Source organism: Scyliorhinus torazame, chromosome 14, assembly GCF_047496885.1.
Source record: "Scyliorhinus torazame isolate Kashiwa2021f chromosome 14, sScyTor2.1, whole genome shotgun sequence".
In the NCBI taxonomy this organism is placed as follows: Eukaryota; Metazoa; Chordata; class Chondrichthyes; order Carcharhiniformes; family Scyliorhinidae; genus Scyliorhinus; species Scyliorhinus torazame.
Genome location: NC_092720.1, coordinates 104,859,782 through 104,881,818, shown reverse-complemented (window position 1 = coordinate 104,881,818; position 22,037 = coordinate 104,859,782). Strand labels below are relative to the sequence as shown.

General features: G+C 42.2%; 1 protein-coding gene across 4 annotated transcripts in view; it reads right to left on the bottom strand.

Annotated features, from left to right (window-relative positions):
• cab39 (calcium binding protein 39) overlaps positions 1-22,037 on the bottom strand; it is an 87,417-nt gene that overhangs the window by 20,239 nt on the left and 45,141 nt on the right. For all 4 annotated transcript variants that reach the window (XM_072474583.1, XM_072474585.1, XM_072474586.1 and 1 more), the window contains 4 exons: positions 11,673-11,837; positions 4,167-4,285; positions 3,214-3,382; positions 2,578-2,637 (listed from right to left, as the gene is read on the bottom strand). In XM_072474583.1, the coding sequence (XP_072330684.1) occupies positions 2,578-2,637; positions 3,214-3,382; positions 4,167-4,285; positions 11,673-11,837 (513 nt within the window). The remainder of the gene's footprint in view (positions 1-2,577; positions 2,638-3,213; positions 3,383-4,166; positions 4,286-11,672; positions 11,838-22,037) is intronic.

Here is a 22,037-nt window from a genome sequence, read left to right as displayed (position 1 = left end):
CTTTAGGTATGTCTCTTGTAGCATTGCCACGTCCGCCTTCAGCCTTCTCAAATGAACAAACACGTGAGCACTCTTGACCGGCCCATTCAGCCCTCTGACATTCCATGTAATCAGCCTGGTTCCATGTAATCAGCCCCCCCTGCCGACTAGCCATCACCCTTTTTAGGCCCACCTCTAGCTCACGCCCTCCGCCTCCTTGAGCCCCCCTCGGGCAGCCGTCATTCCCAACCTCCAATTTGTCCCCTAGTAACAGTTCCTCCCCTGTCAGCAAAGCAGCTCCTCCCCCCCCCCTCTCTCTCCCTCCCAGCAACAACACTAGAAACCCAACTCCCCAAGTCAAGCTCCAGCTTAACACTTGCTCACCCCCCACTGCGCTTCCCAGAGTCAGCTGACACATGCTGACTTGATAGCTCCCGCCCCTGGCACCAAACAGTCGGTCTCCCCATTGTTCTCTCCCCTCACATGGACAAACATTTTAAAAGCATCACATTCCCCTGTCAACAAACATCAGAAAAAACAGTGAAGAAACAACCACTTTAGAAAAATAATCACCCAAAACGCAGAACCAACCCCAAAGCCCATCCCCCCTCTAACCAGCTCCCTGCAAGACAAAGTTACCTTTAGCCATCCAAACAGCCCCTTATTACACATAGCACTACTCATATTTATACAACCCAGCACAACAAATCGCTGCCACAGTACTTCTCCAAGGCTTCAGTGTCTTTTAATTCACCTCCAGCCTCTTTCCTTTAACAAAAGTCCATACTTCGTCTGGTGTTTCAAAGTAGAAGTCCCGTTCCTCATGTGAGACCCACAGACGGCCTGGGTACAGCATCCCAAACTTCACCCCCTTCTTAAAGAGGGCCGTTTATGCCCAATTAAACCCATCTCGCCTCTTGGCCAGATCTGCGCCCAGGTCCTGATAAATGTGCAGCTCACAGTTCTCCCATTTGCTGCTCCATTCCTTCTTGGCCCACCGCAGAACGTGTTCCTTGTCCAAGAAACGGTGAAAGCGTACCACCATGGCCCTCGGCTGCTCATTCGCTCGGGGCTTCTTCGCGAGGGCTGTGCGCTCTATCCACTTCCAGGGGCCGAGGGAACGTCTCAGGCCCCATCAACTTCTCCAGCATGTCCGTCACAGAAGTCCTCGCAACCGATCCCTCATGGCCTTCAGGGAGGCCGACAATTCTAAGATTCTGCCTCCTGGACCGGTTCTCCAGATTCTCCTGCATTCTTTTCTGGCGGTCGTTCACCATCTCCACCTTGGTCTCCAGCACGGTTATGTATTCCTCGTGCTCAGACACCTTTTTCTCCACCTCCTGGATCGCTCTCCCTTGGGTCTCTTGATTCTGCACAACTTGATTAATCGAAGCCTTAATTGGGTTCAGCATGCCCTTCTTCAGCTTGGTGAAGCAATCTTCGAAAAACTTTACCAGCTGCTCCGTCGACCACTGTGCCATCACTCCGTGGCACTGCTTCGCCGCCATGCTTTCCCGCGTTACCAGTTCTGCTTGCGTCTTCCTTATAGGACTTTGTCTTCTCACACGGCCACTTCTGGTCCAATTCCCCATACACCGGAGGGGGATTTCTCCTTACTGTCTAATTCTTCACCGATTTATCACAAAATCCAGAAAAAAACAGGGGGAAAAGGTCCAAAAGCCCATCACAGGCGGGAGCTATCAAATGTGCGACCTACTCATCCATGGCCGCCACCGGAGGTCCATCAGCGTAAAATCTAAACAATAATGTATTCAGGGCATGGCAACCTAATTGAAACTGATCTGGTATATATCATGATTCAAGAACACAAACCGCAAGACAAATGAAAACTGCAAGAATCCAAGAATAATGTTGCTGATCAGGAGTTGCCAACCAGAGGTCTGAGAGAAGGTTTCAAGGGGTCTTCCAAAAAGAAAGAACTCTGACAATTAGAGATCTTATGTAGAACTGGATCTTCAGTGGCAGGCAGAATGCAGGACTGGCAACTCACAGAGCAATGGTACTTAGTAAATTAGAATCAGGGATCAAATACAGCATTCAAATCTAGATTTGAAACTCTACCCCTGACGGACAGACTATATTAACTTGACTGCAGAGAGGTTAGGTGCATGTTACAGAAACATGTGTTACAGACGCAAAATATGTCCAAGTGTCTCATCTGGAGTTCAGATTACGGCTAAAGCATCTAAGGATAGTTCTATTGAGATTGCAATTCAGTGGGTCTTTACAAAAATGAAACATGATATCATAACCTGCAGTCATTTCATATTACTTTTTCAATTAAAATTAACATATTTCAGACTGCTCATCCTCCATGCGAATCCTGTGCTGAATAGTGGAAGATACAATATGCCTTTTCTCTTCTCCGTTCCCCACTCCTTCAAAATTAGGGTCGGTGCAGACTTGATGGGCTGAATGGCCTCCTCCTGCACTGTAGGGATTCTAAGTACTAGGTGAGTTACCATTTTTCTGCAAAACAGTACTATGCCTTCTAAATGCCATGTTAAAAAGACAGAAATGATCAACGTCATTCAAATTTGTCCCCTCCCAATCCTGAAGCAACATACTTTTACTTACTCGATCATAATACTGTTCCAAAAATTCTGCACTCAGTAGTTTGTGTCGTGTAAGTAAATCCTGGAAATAAACCACATACAAGTAAGTCAATAGCCGAGCAAGAGCAAGTAAAATAGTACAAAAAGGTAGCACAGTGATTAGCACTGCCGCCTCACAGTGCCAGGGACCCGGGTTCAATTCCGGCCTTGGATGACTGTGGGAGTTTGCACAAACTCCCAGTGTCTACGTAGGTTTCCTCCCACAGTCCAAAGATGTGCAGGTTAGGTGGATTGGCCATGATAAGATTTGCAGATTAGCTGGGGTTGCGGGGATAGGGTGGGGGAAGTGAGTCTCGGTGGGGTGCTCTTTTAGAGGGTTGGTGCAGACTCAATGGACCGAATAGCCTCCTGCTGCACTGTAGGGATTCTATGAATCACATTATAAATAAAGGACCAGTTAGGCAAAAGCTGGGCTACCTTAGCATATTCAGGGAACAACAAACTTCTGTGAAATATGTAGCTATTTTTCAATTGGTTATCCAAAATGTTTGAAGATCTACATCTGATGCATAACATATGTGCCTTCTCCAGAACAAAAGATAATTACACCGCAAGGTGATATAATGAGAAACAAAACTTCAAAATATGAGTGAATTACCTTGAATGTTGCAAATGCATCTGAAGCAATGTCAAAAGTTGACATTTCCACATATCTGAAGAAATCATAAAATTGCTCAGCCCACAGAATAACTTTTGCCAATGGTTCATGCCGGATACATTCACGCAGCATAATACCGCAATTAAGAGCAATTTCTGGTGATTCGTACCTAAAAAAGAGAGATACTTTACAATACACAAAAAGATCAACTTTATCTGTAACATACAATACTTCATTAGATACTATTTTATAACATGTCCAAATATTTCCCCGAGTGCTACCTTGGTATGCTTTGTTCTAATTTAATCAATTGGGTATTTTGGAAATAATGCTTCTAGCAATGTTCATTTGATTACTGATTAACTTGTGTAACTGTATTTTACAACTAATCCCAGGGCTACAAAGCAAATGAGTAGAGCATCAAATTTTCTTTCAACTTTCAGGAGTCTACAGTATCATTTGACAATATTAAAGAAACAACTTGAAATATAAGATACCATTTCATTCGTGCACATTACAAAATAGGACTTAAAATTGCAACAAAAAATCCCTTTACAGTATTCAAGAGGATATGAGGTGATTATTTGAATAGAAACAATGTGCAAACGCATGGGGTAAATGCTGGGGATTGTTACCCAGTCAGAGATGCTCATTAGGAGAGTCAGTGCAGACAAAAAAAATCGCCCTTCACCTCCACCACCACAATAACGAAACAAATGTAGAAAGAATGATAGCTTTTGCAATGATTCACCATTGTCAAAGTAACTGTTTTAAACTGGAAAGCCAGAGACAAAAGCCTAATTAATTTTAATCTATTTTTTGAAAAATGTTTCCAAATTAAAGCTCACCAACTCTCCTAACTGAAATAAAAGGGCATATATAGCAAGAAAATTATTCAGAAGTATCTGCAACAAATAAGAGATATACATGTGCAAAAAGGCTATTTTACACACCCTTTCAATAACATGAACAATATATTTTGCTGAGTACAGATGTATTCCACTGTTGGGGTCCGTGTGCCAATCTGCCTTCTCAGAATATTGTTGAAAATCTGAGCCACATCTTTCTTGCCCTGTGAACAGCAAAACGAAAGTGAGTCCTGAAATATAGCTGATGGAGGAATCAAGACTGCAGGCATGCCATAGCTTGACATGATATACATAATTTGTTCCCACTAACAGTTTTATCTCCTGGCAAATAAGCAAAGGCTGTAAGTTCAACTAATTTGCTTTGATTAATTGTGCTAATTAAGAAGTTCCACTTTTTCACCTTCTTCCCACTGTCCCCCATCATAGATTTATTGAGAAGTCATGAAACGGCATGCAAAGGCAAAAACTCCATGATTAGATTACAAGGTCCAATCTTTATTCACTCATTTACATCAATATTCATCAACCCTGGGTTTCTCAACATCGAGAAGGACAAAATAACCTGGAATAGCAGACTTGATCAACTTGACGTGCAGCAGAGTTGTTTACCCACAAAAACTGCTTTGAAGGGAAGTAAAGAAAAAGCGCCTTCAGTATTAAGAGGTGCTTCTTCATCTATATAACCAGATAAATATTAAATGCTCAGACCTCCATATAATTTAGTATTTAAATCATCTTCAAAATAGAATCATATTCTTAAATCGTGATGAATGCTGGAGCAGGCTCAAAATGCCAAAAGGTCTCCTCCTGCTCCTATCTTCTATGTAAATCACGATTCCAGCATAAAGGTACTCAAACACAATTGCCCACACTAATCAATTAAGGCATCAAATAAAAGGAATCTGTACAGAACCCATCATGCCGGTCATGAATTCTTGGGAGGTTGTGGGGGAAAGGGGTGAAAATCTGATGCAATATCAAAGGCTGAAGTCTAAAACTAAGCTTGCATTAAAGCATCAGCAATCCTACAATTACAAAGTTACAAAGGTCCATAACTTCCTGGTTCTCCACCGTCGCATTCAGTGGGTACTCCAATGATGCGCTGGGGAATTCCTTGAGCAGGTTCCCATGTAAAGGTTTATTTGACAATTGCCCAGAATGTTACCATCCTCTGGACAATTGTACTGGGCTGGGAACCATCTGACAGAAGCAATTTAAATCGCTAACTTCAGATGGTTCTACCAGTTTTACCCTGGCAGTTACTCTGAAAGGGTTAGAAGGAAAAGAAAAATCACTTCTAACTCCAGAGCAACTACTGGGGCACCCAGGCCAGGGCCTCACAGGGGGCATCCCACATTTATACAAATCATGAGTGGTGCTGGATAATTAAACAACTAATAGGAGGGGGCAGCTCCACAAATATCCCCAACCTCAATGATGGGGATCCCAGCACATCAGCAGAAAAACTGGAAACGTTGCAACCACCTTCGGCCAGAAATATTGAATGGATAATCCATCTCGGCCACCCGGAGGGCCCCATGATCACAGATGCTAATCTTCAGCCAATTTATTTAACTCCATGTGATATAAAGAAATGGTTGAAAGGAATCAGATACAGCAAAGGTTCTAGGCCCCGGCAACATTCCATCAGTAGCACTTGTGTTCCAGAACCATTTGTGCCCCTAGCCACGCTGTTGTACGGCTGCGAATAGCAGGACAAATTCAACCCAGTCAATTTCCATCCCATCAGTCTACTTTTGATCAAAGTGATGGAAGGAGTCATTGACAGTGCTATCAAGCGGCACTTATTCAACAAAGGCCTGATCAGAAATGCTCAGTTTGGGTTCCACCTGTGCCACTCAAATCCTGACCTCATTATAGTCTTGGTTCAAATTTGGACAAAATAATAAAAACTAATAATTATTATGGATAAATGAGTTGAACCCAAGGGGAGTGTGACTGCCCTTGACATCATTTGACGGAGTGCAGCATCAAGGTGCCCTAGAAAAATGGGACTCAACGTGAGTGAGGGGGGAAACTCTACTGGATGGAGATACACTAAGCACAAAGAAAGATTGTTGTGGTAGTTGAGAGTCAATTATCTCAGTCTCTGGAAATTACTGCACAAGTTCTTCAGGGTAGTGTCTTTAATCCAACCATCTGCAGCTGCTTCATCAATGATCTCCGCTCCATCATAAAGAAGTTGATGTTCAGCACCATTCACAACACCTCCGATACTGAAGCAGTCCGTGTCTACATGCAGCAAGACCTATACAACATTCCGACTTGGGCTGATAAGGGGCAAATAATGTTCATGCCACATATATGCCAGGAAATGACCATCTCCAACAAGAGAATCTAATCACCTCCCCTTGACATTCATAGAACATAGAACATTACAGCGCAGTACAGGCCCTTCGGCACTCGATGTTGCGCCGACCTGTGAAACCACTCTAAAGCCCATCTACACTATTCCCTTATCGTCCATATGCCTATCCAATGACCATTTGAACACACTTAGTGTTGGCGAGTCCACTACTGCTGCAGGCAGGGCATTCCACACGCTTACTACTCTTTGAGTAAAGAACCTACCTCTGACATCTGTCTTCTATCTATCTCCCCTCAATTTAAAGCTATGTCCCCTCGTGCTAGACATCACCATCTGAGGAAAAAGGCTCTCATTATCCACCCTATCCAATCATCTGATCATCTTTTATGCCTCAGTTAAGTCACCTCTTAACCTTCTTCTCTCTAACGAAAACAGCCTCAAGTCCCTCAGCCTTTCCTCATAAGATCTTCCCTCCATACCAGGCAACATTCTTGCAGTAGCATTAACATTGCTGAATCACTCACTAACATCCTTGGGGTTACCACTGACCAGAGAAGGAAGACCAGCCTTATAACATTGTGGCTACAAGTGCAGGTCAGTGGCTGGAATTTTATGGCAAGTAACTCACCTCATGGCTCCGCAAAGCCTACCCACCATCTACAATAAGAAGTTTTACAACACCAGGTTAAAGTCCAACAGGTTTGTTTCGGAGCACAGCTCCTTCCTCAGGTGAATGATTCACCCGAGGAAGGAGCTGCGCTCCGAAATAGTGATTCGAAACAAACCTGTTGGGAGTTTAACCTGGTGTTGTAAAACTTCTTACTGTGCCCATCCTAGTCCAACGCTGGCATCTCCACATCATCACCATCTACAATGAACAAGTGTGAAGTGTGATGGAATGTGCTCCACTTGCCTGGCTCCAACAACACAAGACGCTTGGTACCATTCAGGACAAAGGAACTCACTTGATTGGCACCCCATCCACCATTGACTCTCCGTGGCAACACCATCAACAAGACGCACTCCAGCAACTCACCAAGGCCCCCCCAACAGCACCTTTTGAACCTGCAACCTCTACCACCTAGAAGACCAAGGGCAGCAGCAGATGCATGGGAACACCACCTGCAAATTCCCCTCCAAGCCACACACCATTCTGACATGTCACTGGGTCAAAGTCCAGGAACTTTCTTCCTAACAGCACTGTGGGTGCACCTACATCACACAAACTGCAGCAGTTCAAGGCAGCAACTCACCACCACCTTCTCAGGCGTAATTGGGGATGGGCAATAAAAACCAGCAACATATCTCGCAAATGAAATAAAAAAATTGCACCTATGCTATTTGCCTCAGTGACTACTTGTGGTAGCAAGATCCACCTTGAAACCACACTTTGGGCAAAGACGTTTCTCTCAAATTCCTTATTTATTAGTAACCTATACTTATGGTTCCACATTCAGCTCTTGGCTACATCTATCCAAGAAGACTTGATAGATAAAGACCTGTCAGGTCATCCCTCAATCTTCTCCTTTTCAGAGAAAAGGACCTCAAGTCTGTGCAATCATTCCCAATAACTATAACTTCGCAGCTCTGGCATCATTCCAGTGAATTGTTTTTGTATTTTCTCCAGTGCCTTTATAAAATGGAACTCAGAACTGTTCATAGTACTCAAAGGGACTCAAATCATAAGACATCTCTGCTTTTCAATTTCACCCTTCCAGAAATGAACCCCAGTGCCTTGTTTGCTTCATGGTACCATAAAGGTTTTTTAAAAAATTACTATCCTTATCGAAGGCTTTTGGAAATCCAATCTATTACTTCTACTTCATTACTGCTGTTACCCTGTTACTCCTCAATGAATTTAACAAGGTTCATCGAGCGTGACCTTCCCTTTTGAAATCTATGTTACAATTCTAGCAACAGTTTCTAAATGCTTTTGTGTTACACCCCCGAGTCAGCATTCTATTATCTATCCTACCACTGATAGTAAACTATCCATAGACCCATCATTTCTTGAACTTGCTCCATTTTTAAAAAAAAAACAAATCATATTAGCTGTCTGCCAGTCTTCCGGCATTATTCCCTCTTTCAACAAATTTTTAATCATAGTGCCAATATCACTTCTTTAACTAAAATATGCACAGATTAAATCCATCCAAACAAGGAGTTTTATCCTTTCCAAATTCTATTAAGTTTACCAATTAGATACCCCTTTCCCATTTTAAATGTCTTTATATATTTTTCCTTTCCTTTTAATGAAATTGTATTTACCAGAGATTAAGATAGTGTCAAAGGTGAACTAATTAACATTTCTGCCATTTCATCAACATTATGTGTTATTGTCTTTCACGTGGTTCCCATCCATGCACTATTGTGGTGATGTCCTGGTAGAATACCAGCCTTATTTCTTCTTATATTCATAGATAATTCAGTTATGTAGTTTCTAGTTACCTTCCTAATTGATTCTAGACTTCTTTCCAATATTTTCATAAAGCGCTTTTCTTGCCTACATAGTGTGCGCTGCTTTTTTTTCCGGTTTCTGTTCCCCCCCTTATTTCTTTATTTAGCCAGGGCATCTCATTATCGGCTAATCGCTTTTTGCATTTTTAGTAGGGTACATTTCTCCACAGCTCTGGTGATCACAATTTTAAATATTTCACATCACTGTTCTATTTTTGTGTTTGTCAGCAGATTTTCCCTGTTAATTCTTCATAGTTCCATTCTCATTCTTTTAAAATGAGCATTTTCCCAATGTATTACTTTGGACTTTGCCTTATGTCCATGTCACTCTTCATCTTAAACCTCAGTGCGTTGCGATTACTTTGTTCAAATCTTCCCCTATTCTCATCTGTTTTGGTTCCTTTCCTATTAATAGATCCATCAGTGCTCCAATTTTGTTGGGCTAGTAACATATTAAAGAAAGGAGTCATGTACACACAGTGAAACTCAATTCCCTGCGCACCTCTTTTTGACAATTTGACGATTAAGGTCACCCAATTATTATTCTATTCTTTATTAGTTTCACATATCTCTTTACTTATTTCTTCCTCCACTTGTTACATAATTAATGTGCATGTTGATCTCTTCCTGATCAAACAGAACAGGGATATACCCTATATATTAGAACAAAGGAAGTTGAAAGGAAGATGAAGGCACATATTTTGTGAAGACTTTTAGGAATTCAAAGTAAGTCTGGATGTCTATGTAAGTTGATCCTTCAATCGTCTACTGACGATAAACTTTCTAGCACTATTCCAAGTATTTAAAAGATGGAATTGATCGAGAACAACCTGAAGCTACTTAAAGCACAAGTATTTAATGCTAATAACTCAAGATTGGTTTGAATATTTGATTTAGAATGGCTTTAACATCCTTCCGGTGACCAGGTGGTGGGGGCGGAGCAGGCATCTGCACCACTGCCTCCCGTTGGCTGAAGACCCCACGAGAAGCCCGAGGAGATCCTGCTTGTCGATGATCCCGGTGGCGGGATCAAGGCGGGCCCGGAGTTGGTTGGTGGGGCCCGTGTCAGTATGGAGGAGGATTCGGGCCCAGAGAGCGACTGTCCGAAGGATGTCAGCCGGCCAGTATCAGGAGCGGAGGGTGCTCATGAGGTTCTCTGTGCAGTGAGGTGCAGGGCTCACTCGTGCCTCACACTGTGTCGCCCCTCACCCGCTCTGGGGGATTCCCAGAGTCTGGCACATCTTAATTGAAAGTTCTTTTGTTTTTCTGCCTTAATATATGTTTCAGGCAGTGTCCTATTGGGCCCTCCCCCCACTTCCACCAACACCCCGACTCCCTCCCGCCCCACCATCCTCCTTTCCTCTCTCTTCCCACCATCACCCCTTCCTTTCCCTTCTGTTGTACAGAGGCAAGGGTATCTGGTCGCTACAGCGCAAAGTTTAGTGTGTGTACCTTTTGTTTTTTAGTACAACTGTGTTGTGAACTGTTTTAATAATCAGAGTATCCTACTCCCCCTCCCCGTACGCTGGTACTGAGGGAAGGGTACCCTGTTTCTCGAACACAAAATTACTGTTTGTACCGTTTGGCCTTGTATATATTTTTTACTGTTTTAATAAAAAGATATGGCTTTAACATGCTTACGTAGGTCAATAAGAACTATTGTTATTCAATCTAATTGGTTGGAATCATCCACAATTAAAATATTGTAGTAAATCAATATCAGTATCAAGTTATTTTCAACATGCTCCCACTGATCTATTAATTATTCAAATGATTAAATGCACAAGTGGTTCAAGTAAAAATTAACTACAAACACATTAAAATGCCAACCACAATTTGCTACAGGCAAATACCTGCTTTAGTTGCATAATACCAAAGTCAACAGGATTCCGTCAAAGTGGATTCTTTGCTCCACCCTTCAAACATCCTACCTTGAAGCAAAAGATCAAATATAAAAGGGCAAAGCTCTTAAATGTGCTTTTGAGACATATCTTTTAGGCTTTTGTCTGTGGTTTTCCCGTTTTTGCCTCTTTCCATCAGGTTCTACAGAATTAGAGTTGATTCATGGCAACAACCGTAAAGGCAGAGAGCAAAGGCAAGCACCCAGGAAATTAGAGTAGGAACAGGCTACACAGCGAAGAGTCTAATTGGGAATTAATCCCATTATGGTATCAACTTATTTTGGCATCACCCACCAAGTTTAAATTAGTGAAGTACCCACTGTTGCTCCAAGAAAAACACATAAATTGATGTTCAATATCATTGTGACTTATTGAAATATTTAACCTGATGAGTCAGTTTTCAATGACCAGAATAGCTCACTGCTCATGAAAAGTCTGGAAAAAATGGGTTTACATTAAATACTCCCAAGAGACAGAATATTTCACCCTAAAAGGGCTTCTTTTTTCTTACTTTCCCTGTAAGGCAGGTTAATAGAAAAACAACTCAAGTCATAGAGAAGAGAGTGAAGACCATGAGCAGATTCTATTAATTTAGTCACCGGACCTAGGCACTCTGTTCAGATGATGACTAAGGCCGATGTCAGCAATTTTGAATTTGCCTTCTGGAGCATCTATAAGGGCTACTGACCATTAGTAGTGATGTCAGAGGTTATATAATTCTGCTCCTTGTCGAATTAATTGCTCATGGAAGCGACATTTAATTTTAGCACTTGGAAACATCCTCTCAAACTCAAATGAACATTTAATATATCATGGTATTATCAACATTCACACAAATAAACTCAAATATACATGTTTCAAAAATAAAATTACTTTGAATTTATAGACCACTTTTCTTCTCACCTCAAAGTCAATGAGCTGTAAGTCTGCTATCAAAGTGCCAAGAAGACCACTATTGTACAACTCCTGAGCCAGCTGTGCCACTGCTTCAGTCTGTGGTTCTTTCTCATTTGTACCATATAATATTTCCTTCATAGCTACCAGATTCTTTGATACCTCTTCTGTGGCCTAGACAGAAGAGAAAGATTTAGTAGATAGATGCTTCCTTACAAACAACAAATTTAATATGTTCACTGTGTGAAACCACTTGCGTTCAAAACAACACACACACACTGAAGTGCCATTAACTATTTTTAGCAATCAGTAATAAATTAATTGGTGCTCTGCTCTACTACTTTGCTGACCTACACCCTTGCATTGCTATTCAATGTATTAAAGGGTGAATCCTTTATCTGACAGGCCAACAAAAGGTTGAACAAAACAAGGAGCTTCTCATAGAACAAAAATAGGAAGGGAAGACAAGTTATTTTGGATTGATTCCCAGCAAAACTAAGAGCAGACCACTGACACATGATCTTAAGTCGAAGAATGACAATGCATTAGAGCGTCAAGTTGTTTTTTTTGAATGCCTCTCACAAATAATTTTAAAAGGTACAGCAATTTTACTAAAATGTCTAATTGACTTGTTCATTTCATTGCTATGTTTCAATTTAACAAATAATAAAGAAATGATTACAAAAATCTCAGCATACAATTACATTTCAAAGTACCAAAATGATAATTTACTTTTGCACAGATGTCTTTAGGGGAATAATTCCATTATCCTGCTAAACAGCGAGAAAGATTGACCAATCAGGATGGGTTTCAGTAGAATTAGCTATTTCCATTAGCCAATTAGGAAACACACTTGGTTATATCTACTGTGATTGTTGCGATATGGTCACATTTAAAAAAGAAATAAAGTTGTCCTTTAACAGCTTGAATTATATAGCACCTCTAACAAGTTCAAAGGCATTTCACAAGACCATTATTAAACAAAATATGATACTAACTCAAATGAGATTTCAGCAAGTGTCCAAAAGCTTGATCAAAGTAGTAGTTTTTAAGGAATTTGTAAAGGATGAAGGAGAAAAGTTTAGGAAGGGAATTCCAGGGCGAAAGCCATGGCAGCTGAAGACATGACCAGCAATGGTACAGCAAGTTAAATCGGGGATATTTAAGAGCCAAAATCAGAGAGGTGCAGATATCTGAGGTTATAAAGATAGGGAAGGGAGTGGCAATGGAGGGAATTGAAAAAAAAGGATGCAAATTTTAAAAATGGCGTGTTGCCTAACCAGGAACCAATGAAGTCATTAAGCACAGAAATGATGGATGATGGACTTGGGCTGAATTAAGACAAAGACTGGAGAGTTTCAGATAACCTCAAGTTTACGGAAGATAGGTGAGAGGCCAATTATAACTGCGTTGCAATTGTGAAGACTTCAATGACAAAATAAGTTGAATATTTCAGCAGATGGGCTGAAGCAGGGTCAGAATCAGGCAATGTTACAGAGGTGGGAATAGACAGTATTAGTAATGGTGCAAAATGTGGTCAGAAGCGGCATCTCCAAGTTAGGTACGATCCCAAGTTTACGAACGGTCTGTTTCAGTCTCAGAGCGGTCAGGAAGAGGGATGGAGGTAGATAATTAGGTAGTGGAATTCGTGGCGGCGACCAAAACACTGGCTTCAGTCTTTGCAATATTTTGGAGTAAGTTTTTTGCCCATGTGGTACAGGAAGCAGTTTGACAATAATACAGTGGAGGTGTTAGTGAGTTAAAGCTGGGTGTTGGTCACTGCACACATGAAAAACTGAGTTTTTTTGATGGTGTCACTGAGGAGGATTACGATCCCAGACTTGATTATCATAGAATTTACAGTGCAGAAGGAGGCCATTCGGCCCATCGAGTCTGCACCGGCTCTTGGAAAGAGCACCCTACCCAAGGTCAACACCGCCACCCTATCCCCATACCCAGTAACCCCACCCAACACTAAGGGCAATTTTGGACACTAAGGGCAATTTATCATGGCCAATCCACCTAACCTGCACATCTTTGGACTGTGGGAGGAAACCGGAGCACCCCGAGGAAACCTACGCACACACGAGGAGGATGTGCAGACTCCGCACAGATAGTGACCCGAGCCGGAATCGAACCTGGGACCCTGGAGCTGTGAAGCAATTGTGCTATCCACAAGGCTACCGTGCTGCCCCAGTGTTGATCCCAACAGTGGCTAAGCTACTGAACCAAAACCCCAATATTTTAATTTATTGGAAAGACTGTGCGGAAGGAATATTTCACTCTAGCTGTGACTGCATGAAACAATAGGGATTTGGTATTTTTGTTTAAATAAAACTTTATTATGAATACCATCTTAATCGTGGCGATATTTGGGGTTTCCGAGAAGCCCAAGCTCATAGAGAGGAGGAAGGCCAATGTCGTGGCCTTCGCCTCTCTGATTGCACGGCAGCAAATTATGCTGGAGTGGCGGTCGGCATCGCCATCGGGGTAGCGGCATGGTTGGGTGACCTGTACGACTTCCTGCAGCTGCAGTTAAAGATAAAGTATGAGTCAAGAAGCTCAGCAAGGGTATTGAGAAAAGGTGAGGGATGTTTGTGACCGTGTTTGAGGAGTCGTTTGTCACAGGAGGGGTCGGGGGGGGGGGGGGGGGGGGGGGGGGGAAATCTGTACAGACTATATAGTTGATTGTTGGGAAGTATGTTCCCCGGGGTGTTTATTTGCTGTAACCTGGTTTGATACATGTTTGTAATAAAATACATTTTAAAAGAAAATGAATACAATCTTAACCTCTTTAATTTCACACCCGAAAAGAAAGCTTACTCTTTAAACACCACTATTCAATTGCCCATTAAACAACAAGAAACATAGAGCTCTCAATCTATTTGAAAATCATTATGGCATAAAGTTTTAAAAAAATAAACTTATAGTACCCAATAATTTTTTTTCCAATTAAGGAGCAATTTAGTGCGGCCAATCCACCTAACCTGAACATCTTTGAGTTGTGGGGGTGAGACCCATGCAGACACGGGGCGAATGCGCAAATTCCACAGACAGTGACCCGGGGCCAGGATTCGAACCCTGGTCCTCAGCGCCGTACTAACCGCTATGCCACCCAAGTATGGCATAAAGTAATACTTGCTTTATAAAACAAATTAGGCTCCTGTTAGAACCCCTTCAACTCTGGCTGAATATCTTTATAAAACGTGTTTCAGCTTCTTCCTTGTCCCCAGACTAGACTGTTCTGCTTTATGCATCATCAGTCTTTTATAATTATGAGAAAATTGTGGACTGTGTCAGACATATCAGACTTTACCTCTTCTCCCTTCAAAGCCTTCTCCAAAACTGACTTTCTGCATTTCTTGGCTCCACCCAGCAATGACATTATCCCCCATGCAAATTAATTCTACAGACTTACAGTACATTAACTTCCCAGGGACTTTCTGCAGTCAAAGCACAGTGCATTAGCCCAGACTAAAAACCAGATGAATTTGGTCAATTTCACCTTCTGCCTCCCAGAATCTCCCAGGCCTTTACAAAACAAAATCATCACTGCAGTCAAACAGTATAAACCCAGGCTTTAACCCTTAAATTGCCACAATATTTAGAAGCCAATATTCCCAAAATCCTCCATTCGTCACAGGAGCAGTATGTAAATGTGAAACGGAAAGGAGCCAAGGTTAGAACCTTGGGCGTACCTGGAGGTACCAATGGAAGAACAGGAGGAGAAGCCATTGCAGGGAGAAAGCAGTTCTACTGGTCATTATGTCAACTGATGATCTGCAAAGATTGTTTTGTAGCTCGTAAGCAAAGCAATGATTGGGATTTGTAGCAAACTCAAGTTATTTAATAAGCTGTACAAGGACAGCCAGGGAATTTTCAATTTTTCGATATTCATTTATCATAGAATTTACAGTGCAGAAGGAGGCCATTCAGCCCATCGAGTCTGCAGTGGCCCTTGGAAAGAGGACCTACCTAAGCCCACATCTCCACCCAACCCCGTAACCTTTTTTGGACACCATGGGCAATAGCCAATCAACCTAACCTGCACATCTTTGGAAGGAAACCGGATCACCCGGAAGAAACCCACACAGACACGGGGAGAAATGTGCAGACCTCCGCACAGTCAGTGGCCCAAGTGGGAATTGAACCTGGAACTGTGTAGCAACTGTGCTACCGTGTTGCCCACCCTCATTGCAGAAGTCAACAGCTCTTTAACAAACATTCAATTAAACACACGTGTAAATTCACAATAATCACAAATTACTGCCAGTTATTTGTCTCATTGAAAGATAATGCTCTGGAAAAAAAAAGTAAAGTTTTTAATGTTAGTCACCAAGAGATTATTTTAATAACTGTAAATCACTCAACCACCAGTGAAAATTTGAACTGGGGAAAACAAAAACTATTAACTGATCAAACACCAATCTTGTCTGGATTCTCTTGCCCCAGTGCAAAAGTGTGTCACTTTGGCCAGGGAACTTTCTTGGCATCCTTGGATGTGTCATCAAGCTGAAATTCATTTGGAAAATAGCTGGATAATAAATTGTGTTTTTCAGGTTGCTGACTCAAGGCACCTATTAAACTGGAGCACATGGAATACGATGTAACGCTGCTGCTGTGGGAGCACATATTTATAAAACAGCTCATCAGAAAGAAAATCAACCATCAATAAACGCAGAAAAAAATCAACCACGGACAGTCAATTTGACCGAGCTGTACTTTTAAGATTTCAAAGCTCATATCATTATAATAATAATCTTTATTATTGTCACAAGTAGGCTGACATTAACCCTGCAATGAAGTTACTGTGAAAATCCCCTAGTCGCCACACTCTTGGCGCCTATTCGGGCACACTGAGGGAGAATTCAGAATGTGTAATTCACCTAACAAGCACGTCTTTCGGGACTTGAGGGAGGAAACCCGAGCACCCGGAGGAAACCCACACAGACACGGGGAGAACAGATGGTGACCCAAGCCAGGAATCGAACCCAGGTCCCTGGCGCTGTGAAGCAGCACAGCTAACCACTGTGCTACTGTGGCGCTATTAGCATTGAAGTCCAAATACTGCCACCTATTCCAGCCACATACTTCAGTTGTAGCAAAATGTTCATTAGAGTAATGGAAAAGAAATCACCCTTATGCTGGCGGTCAAAGTGTATGTAGAGTGATTGGTTCTCAATTTAACGGTGAAAGAGATGAACAGGGCAACTAATACATCTTGCCCAAACTACTTTCTTAAAAAAAAATTGCAATAAAAAACTCCTGGTGTCCTGCTATCCTTTTGTCAGAGCCATTTCCTCTCTCCATCGATTTTTTTGCTGTTCTCCCTCTCCCATTCCCTTTCTCTCTCCTCATTTTCTCTCTCTCCCTCCCCTCCCCACAGGAACCCCAACTGCCTCTTTCCTCTTGCTTCCTTCTGTGTCTTGGTCCAATTAACCGGTGCCTTCAAACTCTACTTATTAAACCCCATATTTGGTCTTGAATGTCACAGAAGATCGGCAAGTAAATGTTAAATAGTATTTGAAGCAGCATAAAAAGGAGAGGCTGCGACAGAGCTAAGCAACACAAAAGGCAAGGCCAAGCTCAGAGTAGCATAAAAGGAGGGACCAATAGCTAAGTTGGGCAGCACTGTCTGTGAGTCTGCACTGAATGGGAGTAAAGGAAAATCACAAATTGATGTCACTCAGCAGGAGATGTCACTCGGCAGGAGGAGACACATCAACTATAAAGGAGGACATGATCAATTAATTAGTATAAAAAAGCCAATTTGATCATTTATCATACAATTACAATAACTCAATCAGATCTTGGGGTACAAAGCTGAAATTAAATAAGGGATAGCAACATTAAAGGGCTTTGCATTCTTCAGTAAATTATTATGTGGTATACAGATAATAAGAATTAAGTAAAACATTTAAGTTAACTCCCTATAAAAAAGTAACAAACGAGATGCAGCAGATTGATGAGTAGCAGTTGAGTCTTAATATTTATTTAAGTCTGAAGTTTATTTCAAGTCAGTCAATAGTCTGATAAATAGGGCCATTGCAGGACACCTCAGGCCCCAGAACATTTCTGTGTAGAAAGTGTCATCAGCTGGAGCTGCTCAAGATCCAGAATTTGGACTACCCAAGACATTTCGTAAAGTACCACAAAACAGGCTCGTCAGCAAAGTTAAAGCTCATGGAATAAAAGGGACAGTGGAAACATGTTGACTGAGTGACAGAGAATAATAGTGGTGAATGTTTCATCAGAGGAAGTACAGAGTGGGGTTCCACAAGGGTCAGTATTATGACCACTTTTTATTTTAGATCTACATTGGTGGCCTTGGCTTTGATGTGCACTGCACAATTTCAAAATTAACCAATATGGACAACACAAAACATGGAAGCATTGTGAACTATGACGACGATAGTAAAATAGACTTCAAGAGGGCATAGACAAGCTGGTCAGATGGGAAGACATGCGGCAGATAACCTTTACTGCAGAGAGGCTTGAAGTGATGTATTTTGGTAAGAGGAATGCAGAGAGGCAATATAAAATAAAGGATACAATCCTAAAGTGGGATTGGAGGGCAAGAGGGATCTGGGGTATCTGTGAACAAATCATTGAAGGTGCAGGGCAGATTGAGAAAGCAGTTAATAAATCATACAAGATCATGGGGTTTTAGATATATAGGCACAAAGTACAAAAATCAAGGAAATGGCTTCAAATCTTTATAAAATGCCCTTCAGCCTCAACAATGGTATTATGCCCAATTCTGGGCACCAGTTCCAGATTTTAAGTGCTTCAGGGAGTTAAAGTGAAAACAAGCATTTTATTTAGTCTGACATAGAAATAAACAGAATTTTAGTGCACAAAGGTAAAAACAAAATTTTAAATAGATGATTCAAAACTAATAATGGATACCCACAACTGAATACATGGGAGTTGTAAACTACATCAAGCCTAGAATGTAAAATTCAAAAGATGTACAGTCATCTTAACAAAGATCTCGTGTGCAAAAAATATAATTCCCTGTTCACCATTATAAACTGAGCTATTCAAATTGCCTTTGTTTTATGTTTGGTCAGCAGCAGTTTAGCTGCAAATGAAGGTGTGCTGGAGTCATTCATTAAGGACTCATGTCGACTCTCTTTCAGACCTGATCAAATATCAACTGTGATCATCAACCAGCAGTGTTAGCAATTGCGGGTAATCCAGGAAGTGCAAGACCATTAAACAGAAAGGCACAAAATAAACATGCCAGTGTTACAGGCTGCCAGTTGCAAGACAGTAGCAACATCAAAATTACTGTATCGATAAAGGCTGTGAGAAGCTCCGCTGGTCAAGAAGCTAAGCGCATGAGAACATTTAAGAAACACCCAAACCAATGGGTTAGATTTAGAAAAGGTCAAATCCACCACAACCTAGAGCTATCTTGGGAAATTATTTGATTACACAAGTATTTAAAAAAATAAAACTGTTTAGAGAAGCTTGTTTGGTACCATTTATGAAGCTAATAAGTCCTTCTCTTCAGTACTTGCAAACTGATTTCATGTGTTTCGAAAACAGTTCATAGCACTATGTACCTCTGAGGCCACAAAACATTCTTAAAGAGTCACTTAATCCCATATGCAATATGATTCCTAGGGGTGGAGTAGAGTGGGCAAGTTTTAATTGGATGTCTTGACTTGTCAAGACTTTCCCTAAAGCAACAGCAGGTCGGTGCACTGAAACAACTCTAGATTGCAAGTCCAATATGTGGTGGCTTGGTCAATGCCAGAGGCATCATCACTCCAGTAACTGCAATCAATTGTTTGTTCTATGTGCTGACATATCCAGCAATAATTGTTTTGTTGTTTTTTAAAAATATATTTTATTCAAATTTTTCGGCCAAATAAAACCATAAAGGTTTTTCCTTTTTACAACAATAAAACAATATAAATAACAGTGACCGTTTTTTAACAAATAGATAAATAATATATAAACTAAATGGCAACTGCCATAGCAAAAATAATAACTCTCCCAAATAATAAAATCAAACAATCCAGTATACATAACCAAGTACAAATATCTATACAAAAACACCCCTGAGGACCACCCCCCCCCCCCCTCCCGGGTTGCTGCTGCTGCCTTCCCATTTCCTTTATCGTTCTGCGAGGTAGTTAATGAACGGTTGCCACCGCCTGGTGAACCCGAGCCGAACCCCTTAGTACAAACTTTATCCGTTCTAGTTTTATAAACCTTGCCATCATTTATCCAGGTCTCCATGTTTGGCTTCCTTCCACATAAGCAATATCCTTCGCCGGGCTACCAGGGACGCAAAGGCCAAAACATCAGCCTCTCTCGCCTTCTGCACTCCCGGCTCTTCTGCAACCCCAAACATAGCCAACCCCCAGCTTGGCTCGACCCGGACCCCCACCACCTTCGAAAGCACATTCGCCACCCCCACCCAGAACCCCTGCAGTGCCGGGCATGACCAAAATATGTGGGTGTGGTTTGCTGGGCTCCTCGAGCATCTCCCACATCTATCCTCTACCCCGAAAAATTTACTGAGCCTTGCTCCGGTCATATGCGCCCTGTGCAAAACCTTGAATTGTATCAGGCTAAGCCTGGCGCACGAGGACGAAGAGTTTACCCTACGTAGGGCATCTGCCCACAGCCCCTCTTCAATCTCTTCCCCCAGCTCTTCTTCCCATTTTCCCTTCAGCTCATCCACCATGATCTCCCCCTCGTCTCTCATTTCCCTGTATATATCCGACACCCTACCATCCCCCACCCATGTCCCTGAGATCACTCTATCCTGAATCTCCTGCGTCAGGAGCTGCAGGAATTCCCTCACCTGTTGCCTCGCAAAAGCCCTCAGTTGCATGTACCGAAATGCATTCCCTTGGGGCAACCCATATTTTTCCGTCAGCGCTCCCGGACTCGCAAACGTCCCGTCTAAGAACAGATCCCTCAGTTGCACAATCCCAGCTCTCTGCCAAGCTCTAAATTCCCCCATCTATTCTCCCCGGGACAAACCTATGATTATTTCTTATCGGGGACCGCACCGAGGCTCCCGTCATTCCCCTATGCCGTCTCCACTGCCCCCAAATTTTCAGTGTTGCCTCCACCACTGGACTTGTGGTGTATTTCTTCGGGGAGAACGGCAACGGCGCCGTCGCCAGTGCTTGTAGGCTGGTTCCTTTGCAGACGCCATCTCCAATCTCTTCCACGCCGCTCCCTCCCCTTCTCCCATCCACTTACACACCATTGAGATATTGGCGGCCCAATAGTACTCACTTAAGCTCAGTAGTGCCAGTCCCCCCCTATCCTTGCTACGCTGCAAAAACCCCCTCCTCACTCTCGGGGTCTTCCCAGCCCACACACAACTCATAACACTTTTCTCGATTTTCTTGAAAAAAAGCCTTTGTGACCATCACTGGGAGGCACTGAAACACGAAAAGGAATCTCGGGAGGACTACCATTTTGACCGCCTGCACCCTACCCACCAGTGACAGGGGCACCATGTCCCATCTCTTAAAATCCTCCTCCATCTGTTCCACCAATCGTGTTAGATTAAGCCTATGTAAGGTTCCCCAACTCCTGGCTATCTGAATCCCTAAGTACCGGAAATCTCTTGCTACCTTCCTCAGCGGTAGATCATCTATTCCCCTGCTCTGCTCCCCCGAATGCACCACAAACAACTCACTCTTCCCCATATTCAATTTATACCCTGAGAATTCCCCAAACTCAGAGTGTCCGCATTATCTCTGGCATCCCCTCCACCGGGTCCGCAACATACAGCAATAAGTCATCTGCATACAATGATACCCGGTGTTCTTCTCCTCCCGAGTACTCCTCTCCACTTCCTGGAGCCCCTCAGTGCTATGGCCAAGGGCTCAATTGCCAATGCAAACAGTAACGGAGACAGGGGACACCCCTGCCTCGTCCCTCTATAAAGAGGGAAGATCCAGCAATAATTGTTGATTGTTATAAATTGAAACACATATCCATTTTAGTTAAACATTTTCATTTTGTTTTCTTCAGTCGGGTTGAAAATATCTCGACAACCAAATGAATAATTCAAGTCTAACTTTTAAATATAGACTTATAAAATGGGGGATGAATTGGATGTATAGCTGGACTAAATGCCATTTTAAAATCTTCAGTTTTGAGCTGCGTACAAATTCTGCAAATTAGCACCGTGCTTGCCCTCCAGGAGTATTTATTCATTCATGGGATATGGGGGTCTTTGGTTCATTAGTTATTGCCCATCCCTAATTGCCATTTAGGTGATGGTGAATGGCCTTCTAGTCCAATATTATAAAACAGCAATGCAAGCACACAAGCTCAATTTAAGCAAACAATAGCAAAGATTAGTGAGATTACTTATGGAGGTGAGATAAT